The sequence below is a fragment of the Carassius carassius genome, chromosome 7 (assembly GCF_963082965.1).
Source record: "Carassius carassius chromosome 7, fCarCar2.1, whole genome shotgun sequence".
Taxonomy (NCBI): Eukaryota; Metazoa; Chordata; class Actinopteri; order Cypriniformes; family Cyprinidae; genus Carassius; species Carassius carassius.
Genome location: NC_081761.1, coordinates 34031611 through 34049952, shown reverse-complemented (window position 1 = coordinate 34049952; position 18342 = coordinate 34031611). Strand labels below are relative to the sequence as shown.

The 18342-nt window shown below is 37.8% G+C and overlaps 3 protein-coding genes across 4 annotated transcripts; 2 read left to right on the top strand and 1 right to left on the bottom strand.

Moving 5' to 3' along the window:
* Nucleotides 1-682: 682 nt before the first annotated feature.
* LOC132144014 (N-acyl-aromatic-L-amino acid amidohydrolase (carboxylate-forming) B-like) lies at nt 683-4791 on the top strand. 2 transcript variants are annotated; one of them, XM_059554709.1, is made up of 7 exons: nt 683-1053; nt 1690-1925; nt 3052-3247; nt 3558-3651; nt 3733-3840; nt 3919-4031; nt 4202-4791. In XM_059554709.1, exons 2-7 carry the CDS (start codon nt 1690-1692, stop codon nt 4397-4399), a joined length of 945 nt encoding a protein of 314 aa, XP_059410692.1. In that variant the 5' UTR covers nt 683-1053; the 3' UTR covers nt 4400-4791. The 2 variants fall into 2 exon arrangements, with proteins under 2 accessions (XP_059410692.1, XP_059410693.1); XM_059554710.1 differs by lacking the exon at nt 683-1053 and adding an exon at nt 1064-1175.
* A 2267-nt stretch (nt 4792-7058) lies between these two features.
* Nucleotides 7059-14436, top strand: LOC132144013 (N-acyl-aromatic-L-amino acid amidohydrolase (carboxylate-forming) B-like). The gene is made up of 7 exons (XM_059554707.1): nt 7059-7108; nt 7212-7447; nt 9741-9936; nt 11325-11418; nt 11500-11607; nt 11700-11812; nt 13847-14436. The coding sequence occupies exons 2-7, from the start codon at nt 7212-7214 to the stop codon at nt 14042-14044; spliced, it is 945 nt and encodes a 314-aa protein (XP_059410690.1). The 5' UTR covers nt 7059-7108; the 3' UTR covers nt 14045-14436.
* LOC132144012 (claudin domain-containing protein 1-like) lies at nt 14200-18080 on the bottom strand. The gene is made up of 4 exons (XM_059554706.1): nt 17543-18080; nt 17340-17437; nt 16216-16353; nt 14200-16131 (listed from the first exon to the last, which is right to left on the bottom strand). The coding sequence occupies exons 1-4, from the start codon at nt 17833-17835 to the stop codon at nt 15911-15913; spliced, it is 750 nt and encodes a 249-aa protein (XP_059410689.1). The 5' UTR covers nt 17836-18080; the 3' UTR covers nt 14200-15910.
* Between the last annotated feature and the right edge of the window lie 262 nt (nt 18081-18342).

Sequence of the window (18342 nt, the reverse complement as noted above, 5' to 3'; positions counted from 1 at the left end):
AATACAAGTGCTGTGTGAATTTGGAGAAAATACTTAATACTAAAATTGTGTATGAGAATTCAGAATAACGTCATATAGTGTAATTTACTTTCAAGAAGAGTATGCAAACTTAAACATTTGCAGCATACCTTGAAATAGTTTAACCATATAAACCAGCAACCATCATTTTTCACCATCGTGCATTTCAAGACCATATGCTTTTATATGTATTTATTTACCCCGTGGAACAATCTTAATGCATTTCTTCCAATAGTTCCACACAACAACAGATCATATCATGGCCACATTGGCCAGTGGGGGCTTGTGGGACATTTTCAAATTAGGGCTGTGCTCATCCAACAATTTTAGCAACATATTTTAAATAATGATCATTGTTTTACTAAATTCAGGATTACGTTTGAGAATGATTCCTAAAAACAGTATTTCTCTGCAAGCTTTTTCCAGGGTAAGATAAAAAAATATTTTTATTGGTCAAAATTCATAATTTACAGTGCAATAACAAAAACTGTGAGGAAAAATAAAATAATCTTAAATCATTCTACTGTAGACATAAGATTTGAGGACGCTGATTGGCTAGATTTTATGTTATATCTTGAATATGTTTATGTCTTCAATCAGCCATTGGCTAAACTGCTACATAGACCCGCCCCCTTTCTCTATCGCCGCAGAACTGAGACTTAGACATGCGCAGTGCACTCAGGGGACATGGAAAACATGTATGAATATCAGCTTATATAATTTATAATATTAATAATTACTATTCTCATTTTGTTGAGACATAATTAAACAGCATCCGTTCATCTCCTCCTGAGGAAGTGCGAGGGAACAGTAACAGGAAATACTGAAACGCTTCCCCGCTTTCTCTGTCATTATGTAACGTTAAGAGTCGTTATGTTTAGGTAAAAATAATCACACACCGCTCTCTTTTTAGTGCATATTCCAGTCAGCAAAACGCTCGCTTCTTGCTGGAGCTCCAATGAAAGTGAGAGTCATGTCTGAAAGATGATCCAGGGCTGGTGACTGAAGCAGACAGAGAAGAAGAAGAAGGACGTGGTAAATCATTGTCTCGTGTTTTGCATGCCCTGTCACACCTCATGTGTCCAAACTTCACTCAGTGAGACTATTAGAGGAAAAGCAGTTGGAAGAAGGAGCATATAACGACATTAGAAACAACAGTAGGAGCTTTTCCTTTCACATTTGTAGCCTTTACTCTAGTACAGAGACTACTACTCTGTAATATTCTTCAATAAATGAACACAGTTTAACAGCAACATAATACTTAGTTTCAAAATCGAAGTAAAACAGCGAAACTTCTACTAGCAACAGAGCTAAACTAAATACCATGGTCACATGTTCTTAAAGGTATACACACATGGGTAAATACCTGCCAAATGGGAGTATACTGGTGTAATTGTTACCCACTATTTGGCCATAACTTTATTAGAAAGTGCATTACACAGTTTGGAATTCTAGAATGTGATGTATGAAAGCCAAATACATACTAACAGTCTACTAATAAAGGCAGGTTAGGTTTTTTGTTCTCATTAGATAAGTTTATCTAGATTGTGTTGGTTTTTCCCCTCCTGAACTCTGAATACTGAGATGTATCAATCTGTTATAAGGGATGCAATCTATTATGCACAAAACCTCTGAAAACAAAATAAGAGTGTAATTACTTTTCTGTTGTAGATGGCGTTAGTGTTCCTGCCAGCATTGGCTCGTATGGCCGTGTGTGGCGGCACCCATGGGAACGAGCTGTCCGGTGTGTATGTTGTGCAGGAGATGGAGCGACAGCGGAAAGAGAAGGGAGAGGGTGTGTGGCCGATTCCTGTAACAACTGTGCTGTCAAACCCAATGGCTGTGAAAGAGTGCAGAAGATACATTGACACGGATATGAACCGCTGCTTCACCAGAGACACGCTGAGGTGAGATGAGATGTGGGACTGCAACATGGAGTGTAGTTGTGTGAGTGAATTATTTATTTAAAAAAAGATAGTTAGATAATTATATACAGTAGTAATGGATAAAGAAATAAAAAGCAGGCTCTGTTTAGAACAAGCTTATTCACTAGAATGAATCTGACTTTACAAAATGAGAAAGAAATCCCTTTAGGACAAACCAATTCACTTGAATGCATCAGACTTCCCCAGTTTTTAAAAGGAAATCCAGAAATGAAAGTTCTATCATCAGTTAGTCAATCTAAGAATTATTTGGAAGAATTTTGGTAACCAAATACTTGACAGTAGCCACTGAAATTAATTGTGTGGAAAGAAATACTATGGATGCTGTCAGCAGGATAGATGTTGCTGAGTAGAGGTAAGAATCACCAGAGGCCCCACGATACGGTATTATCGCGATATTATCACATCCTAATACAATAATATTGCAATTTTAAATATATTGCGATGCTCTGCGATTTATATCGCAATTTATACTTTTTTCCAACTTCAAATTATGTCCCCAAAGGAAAACTTTGGAAATAGCTGTTTTAACTAAAAAGAAACATCTCACTTCAGTTTTATTGCTGCAGTGCAAAATGGGATTGTCAAGCAGACAAACTGACCTGAAAACCTGTCATAAATCTTGTATGCACCTGGCAAACTCAACTATTTGCATTACAGTCTATTCTAGTCCACCTTAATTAAATGTGAACAGGTATGCACTGCTGTGCTGCTACAGGTATTTGGAACAATGTAACCTGAACTTGTACAAAAAAGTTGTGCAGACATTTCAGCAATTGGGTCATTTGAAAGTAAATTAGTGTTAAATTTAAAGTAAATAAACCATTGTCTTCCATCTGATTTAAACGCAGACGAGGCTTTCCTGATAACTTTCCGCGATGCTGCCATCTTCATTTTACTAACTTACAGAAAGAAGTCAACACCACCATAAAGAAATTGATTTTATTATTCGAACAAATAGTATATTAAAGTGCCCCATTATGGGTAATGAAAGGTTCACATTTGTGTTATATATATATATGGGCCTAACTGTATTTATATATGTAAAAATGTGAATTGATGTGAATCTAATATCACCTCTCTCTTGCAGTTCTCCTATTACAGACAGCAGCCCGTATGAAGTCCGGCGTGCTCAGGAACTGAACAATCTGCTGGGGCTGAAAGGATCAACCGATGCAACAGACATGATCTGTGACCTTCATAACACCACATCCAACATGGGTCTCACACTCATCCATTACACGACTAGTGACTGTGTAACCCTGCACATCTGCAAATACCTACAGGCAAGAACATTTCTAGTGTGCTTCAATAAATGCCGTACTAGAAACTAAGGGCAGTCGTTCTCAACTGGTAGGAGGTTTGACCCAAAATTGAACAGACAGCAAGTTGTACACGTCACAAACAGTTGTACTTAATATTCAGTGTAGAATCTGGTTCCTGAAGCAAAACCAGTGAAGAACCACACACCTGTGTTTTTGTAAATGTTCCATTTTAACTGCGTTGACCATTCCATGAGTAGAACATGTTTTGTTTTGTTTTTTGTGCCTATGCATGTGTGTTTTGATGCTTTGTGTTGTCATGTACACATTTAAGACTAAGATAACCAATGTGCCTGTGAGAGTTCTGGTACTGGATTTCCCTATTTGTGACGCTTATAACTTGGAGTCGGTATCCAAGCATGGCTTTAGTAAGTGATGGTGATCATCTCAGTGCATTTGTTTGTGTACTCAACCACAAATGCACATTCAGATGAGCTGTGCTTCTGTAGCTCTAGAGGTCGGGCCGCAGCCGCATGGGGTCATCAGAGCTGACATCTATATCATTATGAAAGAGGCCGTCGACTTGACAATAGACTGGATCCACAAATTCAACTCAGGTACTGTAAGATATAAACCATTTTGGTTTATATTTGACTGTTGTAATTGTGACTTATTTCAAACTATGTTGTTTTCAGGAACGGTGTTTGAAGGCGGGGATGTAGAAGCCTTCAAGTTTATCAAAACTGTTGATTATCCCAGAGATCCAAAGACTCGGGGTCTCACTGCTGCCATTCATCCTCAGCTGCAGGTGCCAGTCATTCTGCTATTTATGATATTTACACACAGAATCGGCAATGATGATGCTATGAACCACATGTCCAGATCATATTTCATGCCTGAGCTCAAGCTCGCTTTAGGACCATTTATATTAGTGATGGAGAAAAAAGATCTCATCTAAAATGTTTTTTGTTTCCCTAGGACAAAGACTTCTGTCTCCTCAAGCAGGGAGACCCTTTGTTTCTTACATTTTCTGGAGAAACCGTGAAGTATGATGAAGAAGAGATGCTTCATCCTTTCTTTATCAATGAGGCTGCCTATTATGAAAAAGGAATTGCTTTTCACTTGGCTAAGAAGTTGACACTGACAATTCCAACAGTGCAAGTGCAGAAAGACTGAAGGATTGGAGAGGAAAGGATATAAAACCCAAAAAATCTAACATCAATCAGATGATTTTAAGAAGACCGAATGCCACTTAAATGATTTTAACAATTTTGCAATCACTTATAACTCAGGTAGACATCATGTACATACATATTTGTAGTTATATGAAAATTCAAAGCTAATTAAGTTGTCAAAATCAATGCGTTCAGTCACATATTACACATTATTAAAAATGAAATTCAATATTTAGTCCCACATGTCTTATACATGTAAGGCTGTAACTTCTGCTGTTTAGGCATTTACAAAATTGTGAATTTCCCAGCCTATGTCATGTTATTAATTTTTTATATTGTTGGGCCTTTGCAGTTTATGGTTATAATAAATATTATTGCTTCTTTTTAAAGACATTTCGTTTCATTCGGCCTTGAAGCAAAACCAGCTGAGAACCACAAATCAAAGTGATAGTGTGAAAACATGTCTGGCCGTCAGAGCCTTACATCACAGAGACACAAAACTTAAGAGGAAAGTTCATTATAACACCTGCTAATCAGGCAAGCTAACACATGTCTTGTGGAAACTAGGTGGTGCTATATTAAGTTTAGAAACAATTTTTTTTATCCCTAAAAAGTTACTAAAATATTGTTTATTTGTTAAAGTGGTGTGTGTATGTATAAGCATGCACGTCCAAATATATTAAAACTTGATACACAAACTCCAGAAAATACTGAGGACGCACGGCAAGTTATTTGGGAATTGCACCAATTGAGGGCACTACAACTGAAAATCCTTAATGACATCGCAACCGCATGAATGTATTTGGTGGATGTCCTATTATATTAAGTGTGTTCGACTGTATGACATTCAAGTACTGCAAGAGTGATTCAAAAGCATGAAGGGCTGTCTTCTCTGTATAGCTCTTACTGTATTTTGATGTCATACAACAATCAGTCTGCGAAGCACTGCTTCAAGTCGAACAGTCCTATTCTGTAATATGACTCCAATACATAAAAAAACAAGTCTGCCAGCATCCAATCAAATTTCAGCACCTAATAATGTCAAATCTAAATCTCCTACCATTACAAAAATGGAAAGATTCGTACATCATGTAAAAACAAGTGTGCATAGAAAAGTTTGTGAAACTTGATCACAAGGTGGCTCCATATTAAGCAACTTCAGAACCCTTGCTTTAAGTTGCCCTTAACAGTTTATCTTTACAGGTAGAGTAGGCATTTCGGAGAGGTTAGCAATAGCAAGCTAGCTTTAAAAACATAAGATCCCATCCTCCCTATAAATCACTCTCCAAAGCCACGCCTCCTCCCAAACACATGAACATACACAGATAGATTAGAGACTGCTACACCCTCTAGCAGATCTATACAGGGCAACAGGACATTATAAGGAAGTTTGTTAAGTTTACTGAATTTTCAATGCTTATAGAGGTATCATAAGTTAGCACAAACAGTGATTACAACCAAAGAAGTTTTTTTTTTTTTAATTGGCTGTTTTTTAACAGCGGGTGTTTATGCACTGAGATCGGAAGTAGTAGGAAACTGTGACAGGAAATACCGGTTTGTTATGAAAGTCGGGCAGGAGCCAGTTCTGCGGTCCTCTCATTTGTCATGTTTATCCTTCCCCCATTGATTTTATTCCACACACCCTTTCTTTTTAGTGCATGTATGAGTCAGCAAATGCTTGCTTCATACTGGAGCTTCAGTGGAAGTAAGAGTCATGTGTGGAAGATGATCCAGGGCTGGTGACTGAAGCAGACAGAGAAGGTCGCGGTAAATCATTGCATATACGTTACTGTGTTTGAGCAGCTGGGGAAGAATGTCTTAAACTATTAATGTGTGTGGGGGGGGTATGTGCAGATGCGGCTCCTGCTGTGTTGTGGCCCCTGAGGTTAGATTAGGCCTGTACCGACTGAATGTGTGTCTGCATGCATACTCTGTCACACGTATGTGTCCAAAGGTCTGCTGTCCCTTGTGCAGCTTCACTCAGTAAGACGATTAGAGGGAAAGCAGCCGGAAGAAGAAGTGAAACAGCATTACTTCTGTATTAAAAATAGCAGTAGGATTACCTTTCATTTTTAGAGCTGTTGCTCTGATATGTTGCATGTTGTTGTAAAATGTGAGACAGCTGGTAATAATGGTCTTCAATAAATGCATATTATTTAAGAAAGCTACAGAACACTTCCTTCTAAAGGAAAACAGCAAAACTCCCTCTAACAGCAGATCTTAAACTAATACCATGATCACATGTTCTTAAAGGTGTACACGCATGGATAAACACTCAACAAATGAGCGTAAACACAGACATAATAAAGTTACCCACTAGTCAGGCTGCAGGCATAACTTTATTAGAAACCACATTACAAAGTTTGAATGGAATTCGTGAAGTGTGATGTATGAAAGCTATCTTCTCTCTCTCTCTCTCTCTCTCTCTCTCTAGTAAATTGTAGTAAACAATAATAACCCTTTGTCCATTGCTTTATTTTCATTTTCAGTCATTTTCATTAAATAATTGTTTTTCTCAAATGCAACAATTCACTTTTGTTATTGTTAAGAGTGCAGTTTCCAGTCTGTTGTGCCAACCATGCAAAATAGTCAGCGTATGTTCTGTTGACCTCCTCCATGGTATTATAATTTTTTTTTTTTTTTTTTTTTTTTTTTTTTTTGGGTTACTCTCTCATCAGTTCTACATATCATCTACAACTACAAATCATAAGTAAAGTACATAACTTTATTATATTATGGGTTAATCTGAATTAGACAGACATTAAAATATTGCCATACCATTTGAAAACTCAAAGTGTACTTTTCTGTTGTAGATGGCGTTAGTGTTCCTGCCAGCATTGGCTCGTATGGCCGTGTGTGGCGGCACCCATGGGAACGAGCTGTCCGGTGTGTATGTTGTGCAGGAGATGGAGCGACAGCGGAAAGAGAAGGGAGAGGGTGTGTGGCCGATTCCTGTAACAACTGTGCTGTCAAACCCAATGGCTGTGAAAGAGTGCAGAAGATACATTGACACGGATATGAACCGCTGCTTCACCAGAGACACGCTGAGGTGAGGTGAGATGTGGGACTGCAACATGGAGTGGATTAAAAAAAAAATTTAAAAGTTCTGAATTAGGTCTATTGTTTCTTCTAAAAGCAAAATATATTATAATGGGAAGCCGTTTGAGACGAAACCCATTGAAACACTTGCGCATACAGTACATGTGAAACACTTGCGTGTACATGGGAAACACTATATATTTGTGCATATATATGAAAGACGTGTGGTTACATAGAAACTCTTTGCATATACCCTGTAATCGCCCACCTACTGTTGTACCTGCACAAAGACTGCACTTTGAGAGAGCATAAACATTTTCAGTGTGTCCAGAAGTCGTTTCATTGTTGGTTAGTTGGTGAATAGTTAGTGATGTGACATACAGCCAAGTATGGTTACCCTGTAAGGTCCAGGCAGTATCCGGTGCTGGATGAAGGTTTCCTGCGTGTTCGGTCTTTCAGCGCGTAAAGTTATTCAGTTTAGGTTAAACTCAAATCTGACTCCATTTAATTATTTAATCTGACTCCATTTTCTTATCTAATCTGACTCCATTTTAGTATGACCTCGAATTTAGGTTAAAAGGCAAATTGGTTGTTTGTTGGTCTCTAATTATTATTGTTATTCTCTGACATTTGATTATTCTAATTTAACTCTTAACTTTATTTTACTCGTTCATTAGGAATCTATGTCGCTCAGGGTGCCCCACGACGGCCGTTCTTCTACGTGTGCCCCACGATCACAAACTCGCCAGTCTAAACAGTAGCCAGAGGTTATGACTAGTAGTCCTCCTCAGTTACCCATGTACAACTTAGTTAAAGCTCAAAACAATAATCAGCGTTATGCTAGCACTACCTGTCTAGCCCCCGACAGTTATATAACTACGTACAACTTAATTAAAGCTGAGACAATAACCAGCGGTTATGACCAGTACTTTTACTAGCCCCCCATAGTTAATGCAACTGAGTACAACTTAACTAAAGTCAAGCAGTTTAGCCAGAAATCTAAAACCTCACCTGATGTGCCCTATGCTCCATCTAGTCTGAGTTTTAGTATGAGCTTAACCCTGAACGCAGATTTGTGGAAACATAGCCTTCACTTAATCTACTTGAGAAAATAATTTCAGAGTAAGTCAGAGTAGATCAAATGTAACAATTTATTATCAGTCAGGTAAGGATTATACAACCCATAATCAGAATTTGTGCTCTGAATTTAACCCATCCAAAGTGCACACACACAGCAGTGAACACACACACAGCGTTTATGCTGCAGCACCTGGGGAGCAGTTGGGGGTTTGGTGTCTTACTCAAGGACACCTCAGTCGTGGTATTGCCAGCCTGAGATTCAAAAACACAACCCTAGGGTTAGGAGTCTCTAACCACTAGGCCACAACTTCCCAACCAGAAGTTCAGTTCATTTGGAAACAGAAGCGCGGTTTATGCAAAGAGTTTCTATGTAACCACATGGCTTTCATATACATGCACCGTAATATAGTGTTTTACATGTATGCGCAAGTGTTTCAACGTGTATCGCAAGTTTTCAATGTGTATTGCTAGTGTTTCAATGGGTTTCGTCTCAAATGGCTTCCCATATATATGTTGAAAATGTAAAATGCTTGTTGTCTCATCAAATTCAGGAATTACATGAAATTTAGATGCAATCTTAGCAAAATGTTGAGTAGTTTGCATTACTGGATAATACTGTCCCCTATGGAACATTTCTATAGACCTTTTTCAAATATCTGGGTTTCTCAGTAGCGGAAGTCATAATTAGAAACACCCTCTGCTTTATCGTTATTATTATTTTATTTTATTTTTTCTGTAATTCGAGGCAAAATTATGTTATACAAAATACATTGGTATAAATTTACATACAATTAAACTGTTCACACAATAAAAATGAAAATATAAAAACTTTGGAGGATTTATGATGCTGATGACCATTGAGAAAAGGGTCTATTGTAAAACAGTTGTGAAATATTAAATGTTTAACTACTTCCGTCTTACCTAGCTCTCTTTCAGCATTAAAACTGATGCTTCGTGCTAACATTCACAATAAATTCAGCCTACTTTGATTTGATTGGTCATCTCAAGCATTGACGAGGGTGCTTACACTGCTGAGGCAGATCAGCCTAAAAATGTCAATTTTAAAGTTCCAAAAATTCCTCAGAGGTTTTCTGGGGTCTCAGTGTATATGGTACACCTGGGATAGGTGGATGTTGACTAGTTGTGTAGCAACTCTGGTTAACAGAAATCTAGTAAATAAATTTCTACATTCAAATATGTTACTGTGTAGCTCTTTCTTGCAGTTCTCCTATTACAGACAGCAGCCCGTATGAAGTCCTGCGTGCTCAGGAACTGAACAATCTTCTGGGGCTGAAAGGATCCACAGATGCAATAGACTTGATCTGTGACCTTCATAACACCACATCCAACATGGGTCTCACTCCCATCCATTACACCACCAGTGACTGTGTGACCCTGCACATCTGCAAATACCTACAGGCAAGAACATTTCTAGTGTGCTTCAGTGTACACCATACTGGAAACAAGGTCAGTCGTTCTCAACTGGTGGGTTGCTGTGACCAAAAATTGGACAGAAAGCCAGGGGAAAAAATGGACAGACAGCAAGGGAAAAATCGGGATAGCATTACTTTAGTTTATAGATTTAAATGAGAATTATAGTTATAGTAAAGAAATATATATGTCCATTACTTGTCATCTGAGAACATGCAAATGTTAAAGCTTTATTCTGTAACTTTTTTTGGTTAAAAATGATCAGAAATTATTTATTGAGCAAGTACATAGACAGTTAGTGTTCAAAGCAATCTCCTAACCGTAGCCCAATTCACAACGGTAAAGGGAGTTGACTTATTAACAGAGGTTCGGGAGCGAAGGCCGTGCCCCAAACAATCACCTGACTTCGATGGAGATGATACCCCCACTCTGAGTCTCTCTGGGCAATCAATTCTAGATGCCCCGATTAACCTGACCATCATCTCATTCACTCTACCCCTTCATCCTCATTCCCCAACATCCTGTTCAATTAACTATTTCATAGCTCATTTGTGACGTGGTCCTAGCTCATGAAGCTTATAATAACGTTTTCTAATCTGAGCCTTTTCTCACAGCAGCTGGAATAATTAAATGTATCATTTTGATGGCGGATTGTAATCCAGAAAGGATTATGTGTTTATGAAACACGTGACGGAAATTCAATTATATTCAAGTTTTAAATGTGCATCTGATCACAGATAGCCTGTGTTGGGTTACACAAATTTTGTATTTTAAAGAGAACCAGTTTTATGAATAATTTAGATTTTGGGGTAAAAGAATATATTTATATGAAATTCGAATGGTATGACAATTAGACTGTACAGAAATGGAAATCACGCAATGCTGATGCCATGACAGTTTGAGAACGAAATGTAACAGTAATAATAATTTGCATGGTTTGAAGTGGCTTTTCCGCAGCTGGTCAGAACAATAGTGGCAGACTTGTTACTTGTTTAGATGACAATATGATACTCCTCAAAACATCAGATTCTTCCACTGGAGCCATGCAAAGATGATAATTTCACAAATAACAGACGGAGATGGCAACAAAGAGGCAAAACTTACAGACTGCATCTTAAAATTATGCAATCCATGAAAAAGTAATTGTGATCTGATTGTTAACATTTTAGACAGAAATATAATTACAAGTACTACATTTATGGAATCTGATTATGTAACCAGATTACTTGTAATCATTTACGACACATCACTGAAAATACAGAATATTCAATGTAAAATACAGGTCCTGAAGAAAAACAGTTAAGAACCACAGACCTTTGTTTTTGTTTATGAGCACGTGTGTTTTGATGTTGTGTGTTGTTGTGTACACATTTAAGACTACGATAACCAAGGTTCCTGTGAGAGTTCTGGTACTGGATGTCCCGATTAGTGATTCTTATTCCTTGGAGTCTGTGTCCAAGCATGGCTTTAGTAAGTGATGGTGATCATCTCAGTGCATTTGTTTGTGTACTCAACCACAAATGCACATTCAGATGAGCTGTGCTTCTGTAGCTCTAGAGGTCGGGCCGCAGCCGCATGGGGTCATAAGAGCTGACATCTATATCATTATGAAAGAGGCCGTCGACTTGACAATAGACTGGATCCACAAATTCAACTCAGGTACTGTAAGATATAAACAAATGTGGCCTACCTGTGTACTTTCTGTAATACTTTATTATTAAGTGTGTTATATTTTGAACTGTTGTTTTCAGGAACGGTGTTTGAAGGCGGAGATGTAGAAGCCTTTAAGTTTATCAAAAGTGTTGATTATCCCAGAGATCCAAAGACTCGTACTCTGACTGCTGCCATTCATCCTCAGCTGCAGGTGCCAGTCATTCTGCTATTTATTTTACAGATGCTGGTCATATAATTAGAATATCATCAAAAAGTTGATTTATTTCACTAATTCCATTAAAAAATGAAACTTGTATATTTTATTCATTCATTACACACAGACTGATATATTTCAAATGTCTTTTAATTTTGATGATTATAACTGACAACTAAGGACAATCCCAAAAAGTGCACAAGCAAAAGGGATAACTGCATCCTGGAGAGGATTGTGAAACAAAACCCATTCAAAAATGTGGGGGAGATTCACAAAGAGTGGACTGCAGCTGGAGTCAGTGCTTCAAGAACCAGACGTATGCAAGACATGGGTTCCAGCTGTCGCATTCCTTGTGTCAAGCCACTCTTGAACAACAGACAGCATCAGAAGCGTCTCGTCTGGAGGAAGAGAGGAGAGGCACACGATCCACATTGCTTGAGGTCCAATGTAAAGTTTCTACAGTCAGTGATGGTTTGGGCTGCCATGTCATCTGCTGGTGTTGGTCCACTGTGTTTTCTGAGGTCCAAGGTCAACGCAGCCGTATACCAGGAAGTTTTAGAGCACTTCATGCTTCCTGCTGTTGACCAACTTTATGGAGATGCAGATTTCATTTTCCAACAGGACTTGGCTCCTGCACACAGTGCCAAAGCTACCAGTTCCTGGTTTAAGGACCATGGTATTCCTTTTCTTAGTTGGCCCGCAAACTTTTCTGTGCACACACACAGCAGTGAACACACACACAGCAGTGAACACACACACAGCAGTGAACACACACACAGCATTTATGTTGCAGTACCTGGGGAGCAGTTGGGGGTTTGGTGTCTTGCTCAAGGACACCTCAGTCGTGGTATTGCCAGCCTGAGATTCAAAAACACAACCCTATGGGTTAGGATTCTCTAACCACTAGGCCACAACTTCCCAACCAGAAGTTCAGTTGATTTGGAAACAGAAGCGCGGTTTATCAGAGGGAGTTTCTATGTAACCACATGTCTTTCATATACATGCACAGCTATATAGTGTTTTACATGTATGCGCAAGTGTTTTAATAGTGTGGGAACTGAGAAAATCTATGGGGTATTGTGAAGGGGAAGATGTGATATGCCAGACCCAACAATGCAGAAGAGCTGAAGGCCACTATCAGAGTAACCTGGGCTCTCATAACACCTGAGCAGTGCCACAGACTGATCGACTCCATGCCACGCCGCATTGCTGCAGTAATTCAGGCAAAAGGAGCCCCAACTAAGTATTGAGTGCTGTACATGCTCATACTTTTCATGTTCATCCTTTTCAGTTGGCCAAGATTTCTAAAAATCATTTCTTTCTATGGGTCTTAAGTTAATTCTAATTTTCTGAGATGCTGAATTTGGGATTTTCCTTAGTTGTCAGTTATAATCATCAAAATTAAAAGAAATAAACATTTGAAATATATCAATCTGTGTGTAATGAATGAATAAAATATTCAAGTTTCACTTTTTGAATGGAATTAGTCAAATAAATCAACTTTTAGATGATATTTATTGTTGTGTGGAAAAAATATCAATTATTATGATGGTAAACAGTGCTTGATAGGAATTGATTACGTTAACTGGATTATGTAATCAAATTCTAAAAGTGTAATAGGATTATATTACATTTTAAAATGCTCATAAGTCCCCCTAATATTTAAAGATATTTCAATAATTAAATAACACATTTACATGTTCTTTGATGTCAGTTAATGGTCATATTGACATGAAGGTAAACAAGATATTTCAAATTTGGGTGTTCAAGTGTTTTATGCTTTTATTTTAAAACAATTTATTGTTTAGAATTTTATTATGCAATCAATTATTAGCTCTTCATCAACTAATAAACCCCCAGCAGTTATTTAATTTAACAGTTTGGGGAACAATACAGTAATGTAATGTTTTATGCATTTTAAGATGTCGACAACAAACATGCTAAATATAATTTTTCTTGATTTTGATTATAATGTGACCTAGATACTTAAGTGAAATGTACCCAAAATCTAAATTGTTTTTTATTGTCTAGGACAAAGACTTCTGTCTCCTCAAGCAGGGAGACCCTTTATTTTTGTCATTTTCTGGAGAAACTGTGAACTACAAGGAAGAAGAGACACTTCATCCTTTCTTTATCAATGAGGCTGCTTACTATGAAAAGGGTATAGCTTTTCACTTGGGAAAAAAGATAATGCTGAAAATTCCAACGGTGCGAGTGCAGAAAGACTGAAGGATGAGAGAGGAAAATATATTAAATTCAGCACGATTACTTTCACCAAAATGCTTTTGACAGTCACTTGTAACTCAGGTATATGCTATGTACTTATTTGTAGCTATATGACAATGAATGGCTTATTATCTGCTTCTAAAACATGAGCAACAGCGTTTTGGATGCAAAGATATTTATTGTGACCAGCAAAATGTTCACTTGATGGGAACGTGTACAAAACTGTATAAAAAAGGCAAACCGTCTGAAGTATTGACTTCATGATGATGTCACAGTGGAGTGTGAGGTATCCTCTTGACTGTATTGCTCATATGCTGTTGCTCTCGCCTGATTTCTTTGAGAAAATGGAGCCTCTCATGGACTCAAAATAAAGAGACAAAACAAAAAGCACACTCACTTGAAAAAAATGTGACCTCAAGTATTACAACTCAGAATAAACCACATGGCACAATGAGATCAAGTGAAGCTGGATGTGCATAGTGTGATTTTTACCACTGGTGCGGTTTTTGCATTAATATGATGGCAGTGAAACCTTGAGTAAAATCTACAACTGACTGAAAGTCATCTACAGATATTTAGTAAAAGTGCATGAAACATGATGAATGACAGCAGTAACTGGATGTTTTAAATCACTCGTCCACATCATGTGACACAAAATTTACAATATAATTGTGCCTTTGCACTAATTTCACCAATGTTTAGAGTGGCTTTATATGTACTAATTTAGTTGTCATAACCTCACATTATGCAATCCTAAACTGCAAAGCATATCGAAAACAACATCATGGTAAAAATCACATAATGTGCACCAGCTAAATATTTTAACTGAAGTATAAAATATAAACCACAGCTGAGATGGTTTTAAATTTCTACTGTACTTGAACCATCACAAACCATTATAAATGGATTCTAATCAAGTCACTAAACAAATGTGAAATACATTATCAAAGAGAAACTAAATGGTAAACAACAGTATAACCAATGCAAAGCACAAGAAAAAATAATAAGCAAACAAATGTTCAGAAAACCAAAAAAAGGCTCAAGTGGTTAATTCTTATATGGACACAAACATTAAGTCTTTCAGGCCAAGGCAAAACCCATTACATCTTGGGATTGCAAAGTGCTAAGATGCTATCGCTTAAAGATGTCACCGAGTAGCTAGAATAAAAAACACCGATGTTACCATATTTTCCGGACTATAAGTCACACTTTTTCCATAGTTTGGCTGGTCATGCAACTTATAGTCAGGTGCGACTTATCAAAATTAATTTGACAAGAACCAAGAGAAAACATTACCATCTACAGCCGCGAGAGGGCGCTCATTACGGTCTATACCGTTATAAATAAATGTGACTTAAGATTTATTTTTTCTCGTCATGACGTATTTTTGGACTGATGTGACTTATACTTAGGTGCGACTAATAGTCCGAAAAATACAGTATTTAAAACACGCTGAGGAGATGAAACTAAACCTAACACATCAAAATGAGTAACTGTGTGACTAAACAAAAGGTGAAGCTCTGAATAACTGCGGTTTATGGTTTATAGATGCTTTTCTGTTATTGAGTGCGAGTCTGTGGTTGAGAAGTGTAGTTTCTCATCTTCAGAAGCACAGATGCTAATCGAGTGGTTAAAAAGGCAGGTATATAGTAGGAAGATCCTTCAAGAAATGAATATATTCACAGGACAGTGCGACAGGTGGACGGATGACATTAGTTAGCCAACTAACTTTGAGCGGTATGTACTGATTTTTTCCTTCATAACTTTAACTTGGTTAGTGGTAAAAGCAGCAGCTGAACGAACATGGCTAAATGCATTCTGTAAGAGCAGAAAATCCCTTCGGCGACTCTATAATCAGTCCTCTATTGCCTAAGCAACCCTGTAGGCTTTCATTCGAGTGTAGTGTTGGCGGTGGCCCCTCGCGGCCCAGATGAAGAGCGCGGCAGCCATGATCTGCAGTGGTGACGAGACCAGAGCCAAAAACAAGGACCAGCCCAGAGAATAGTCCATACCCTCGGGGAGCTGGGATATTTTGTGTAACAAATGCATGCCCGTTAGGAAACAGCATACGGTGGCCAGGGAACACAGGCCTGAGAAAACAATAAACGTCAAATTATAATGATCTCATTATATATATATATATATATAGCCATTAGCTGTTATTAATGTCTTACCGGCCAGCAGATGCAGTAGCCCTACGAATAGTGTGGGAGTGATACTGCGGCAAAGACAGGCGCACACTCCGATCAACGCGGCGAGAAACACCAGCCCCACAGAGACCAGCGGCAACAGGAACTGACACTTCCACAGGTCTGTGGACACAAACATTCAAAACATGATGACAGCAAATAACTTCAATTTTTAAAATACTATATGAATTAATCTTACTTAAAGTAACTGTTTCTAGACAATAAACAATTATAAGTGAATGGAATGAGCATTAAAAATTATGTTTACTCTTTTCATTGTTAGTTAAATTAGCCGATATAGCTTTGATATGTTTTTATTTGGTCATTAAGTTTAAAATTAAATGTTTGATATAAATGAAAAGAAATAAAAATCTTCCCAATATATACACACTACCATTCAAAAGTCTGCAAGATTTTTTTTTTTTACGTTTCAGAAAGAAGACTCTTCTGCTCACCAAGATTGCATTTTATTTGATTTGATCAAAAATACAGTAAAAACTGTGTTATTAGGAAATCTTATTACAATTTAAAATAACTGTTTTCAAATTAAAAAATAATTTATTCCTATGATACATAGCTGAATTTTCAGCATCGTTACGCCACATCAGTATGTCAGTGTCACATGATCTTTCAGAAATCACTTGAATAAGCTGATTTATTGCTCAAGAAACAAGTATTAATATTATTATCAATGTTGAAAACGGTTGTGCTGCTTCATATTTTTGAGGAAACTATGATGTATTCCTTTTTTCAGGATTCTTTGATGATGGAGAGTTCAAAAGAGCAGCACTTATTTGAAACAGAAATCTTTTGTAACAATATAAATTAGGGCTGTCACTTTTGAGAAAAATCTAATTTGAACGGATATCGAATATCATGCAATGTATTAAAATATATTCGAATATCTAAATGTGACAGCCCTAATATAAATCTCTTGACTGTCACTTTTGTTTAGTTCAATGCAACTTTACTCGAAAGTGTTTATTTATCCAGTAAGACCCCACCCTGGCCTTTCAAATGGTAGTGTATAAATCAAACGGAATATCATCAAAAGAAATCCCTAGAAAATATAGGTGCGAGTACATGATTGATTTCAAGTCAGGACGTACATGTACGCAGCAGATCTTCTCCACTTTTAATATTCCCCGGGGAGTTGTACTTGGTTTCCCACTGCTGTGGCAAAGTAAAGGCCTGACATTTAGTCATTGTCAGATCTGGAAAGGAGGAAACGGAGAGTGAGAAGAGAGAGAAAGCAAAGTGTAGCAAGCATCAATTTTTAACCAACTGCACAATAATAATAGATAACCATAAGTTCCTCTCCTTACCAGGCAAGTGTTTGGGCACCCGAATGCAGCGCCACCAGAGACCCAGTGTGCCGTTCAGCTGGAACAGAGCGTCACTGTAGTTCCTCTCATTCACGTCCTCTCCCTCAAATTTCTGCTGCAGCGCCTGCAGGTCCAAGCCATTGTTGGCATCGTTGCTGGCCGGCTGGCTGTGGTACTGGTACCAGTTGTGCGTACCCATTGCAACAGAGAGATAGACGGTGGCGAGCAGGCTCAGCACAGAGCCGATGACCAGAGCCGTGGTATAGCGGTTGTCCACCATGGTTTTGATTAAAAGACCTCCTATAGATGGCCAACAATTAACTCTTTAGTTGAGGAGTATGGTGACTGATGCGAGGAGATCGGTCATATAACTTGTTCGGGTTTTGGTGACAGAGATTGCATTTTCATCCTCTTATAATATCCAGTGCAGAACGTCAGATATCATCCTCGTGGAGGTGATCCTTCTTATGATCCTAAGTCATCTGAAACAGAGAAGAGTGTGATTAAATCTCAAAGTAGTCAAACAAAGTAATGTTTACAGAAGTTACAAGTTAATACACTTTTAAGGAGGAATGAGTCGCTGGATTTGCAAAAGACAATCCCAGTTTCGAGGCATTCAGCCAGGTAGCTAGACATTCGTGAGTAAACCTGTGTATTGTATGACTGGGAAAGTATTTGGTGTACTTACTATTGCAGAAGAGATTTCACATAAATGCCACTAAACCGCAGATAACAACAAAAGAAACGATGACTAGTCAATTCTAATATAAAATGGTATAACAAAACT

What these genes read in the sequence shown, in the direction of transcription:
- LOC132144012 (XM_059554706.1), bottom strand. Translation starts at nt 17,835, where the DNA reads ATGGTGGACAACCGCTATACCACGGCTCTGGTCATCGGCTCTGTGCTG. An exon ending in TTGCCTGGTAAGGAGAGGAA is followed by an intron (nt 17,438 to 17,542) that starts CTTATGGTTATC and finishes TCCAGATCTGAC; the next exon opens with AATGACTAAATGTCAGGCCT. An exon ending in AGAAGATCTGCTGCGTACAT is followed by an intron (nt 16,354 to 17,339) that starts GTACGTCCTGAC and finishes TTGTGTCCACAG; the next exon opens with ACCTGTGGAAGTGTCAGTTC.
- LOC132144013 (XM_059554707.1), top strand. Translation starts at nt 7,212, where the DNA reads ATGGCGTTAGTGTTCCTGCCAGCATTGGCTCGTATGGCCGTGTGTGGC. An exon ending in TTCACCAGAGACACGCTGAG is followed by an intron (nt 7,448 to 9,740) that starts GTGAGGTGAGAT and finishes TCTTTCTTGCAG; the next exon opens with TTCTCCTATTACAGACAGCA. An exon ending in TGTGTCCAAGCATGGCTTTA is followed by an intron (nt 11,419 to 11,499) that starts GTAAGTGATGGT and finishes GTGCTTCTGTAG; the next exon opens with CTCTAGAGGTCGGGCCGCAG.
- LOC132144014 (XM_059554709.1), top strand. Translation starts at nt 1,690, where the DNA reads ATGGCGTTAGTGTTCCTGCCAGCATTGGCTCGTATGGCCGTGTGTGGC. An exon ending in GGTATCCAAGCATGGCTTTA is followed by an intron (nt 3,652 to 3,732) that starts GTAAGTGATGGT and finishes GTGCTTCTGTAG; the next exon opens with CTCTAGAGGTCGGGCCGCAG. An exon ending in CCATTCATCCTCAGCTGCAG is followed by an intron (nt 4,032 to 4,201) that starts GTGCCAGTCATT and finishes TTGTTTCCCTAG; the next exon opens with GACAAAGACTTCTGTCTCCT.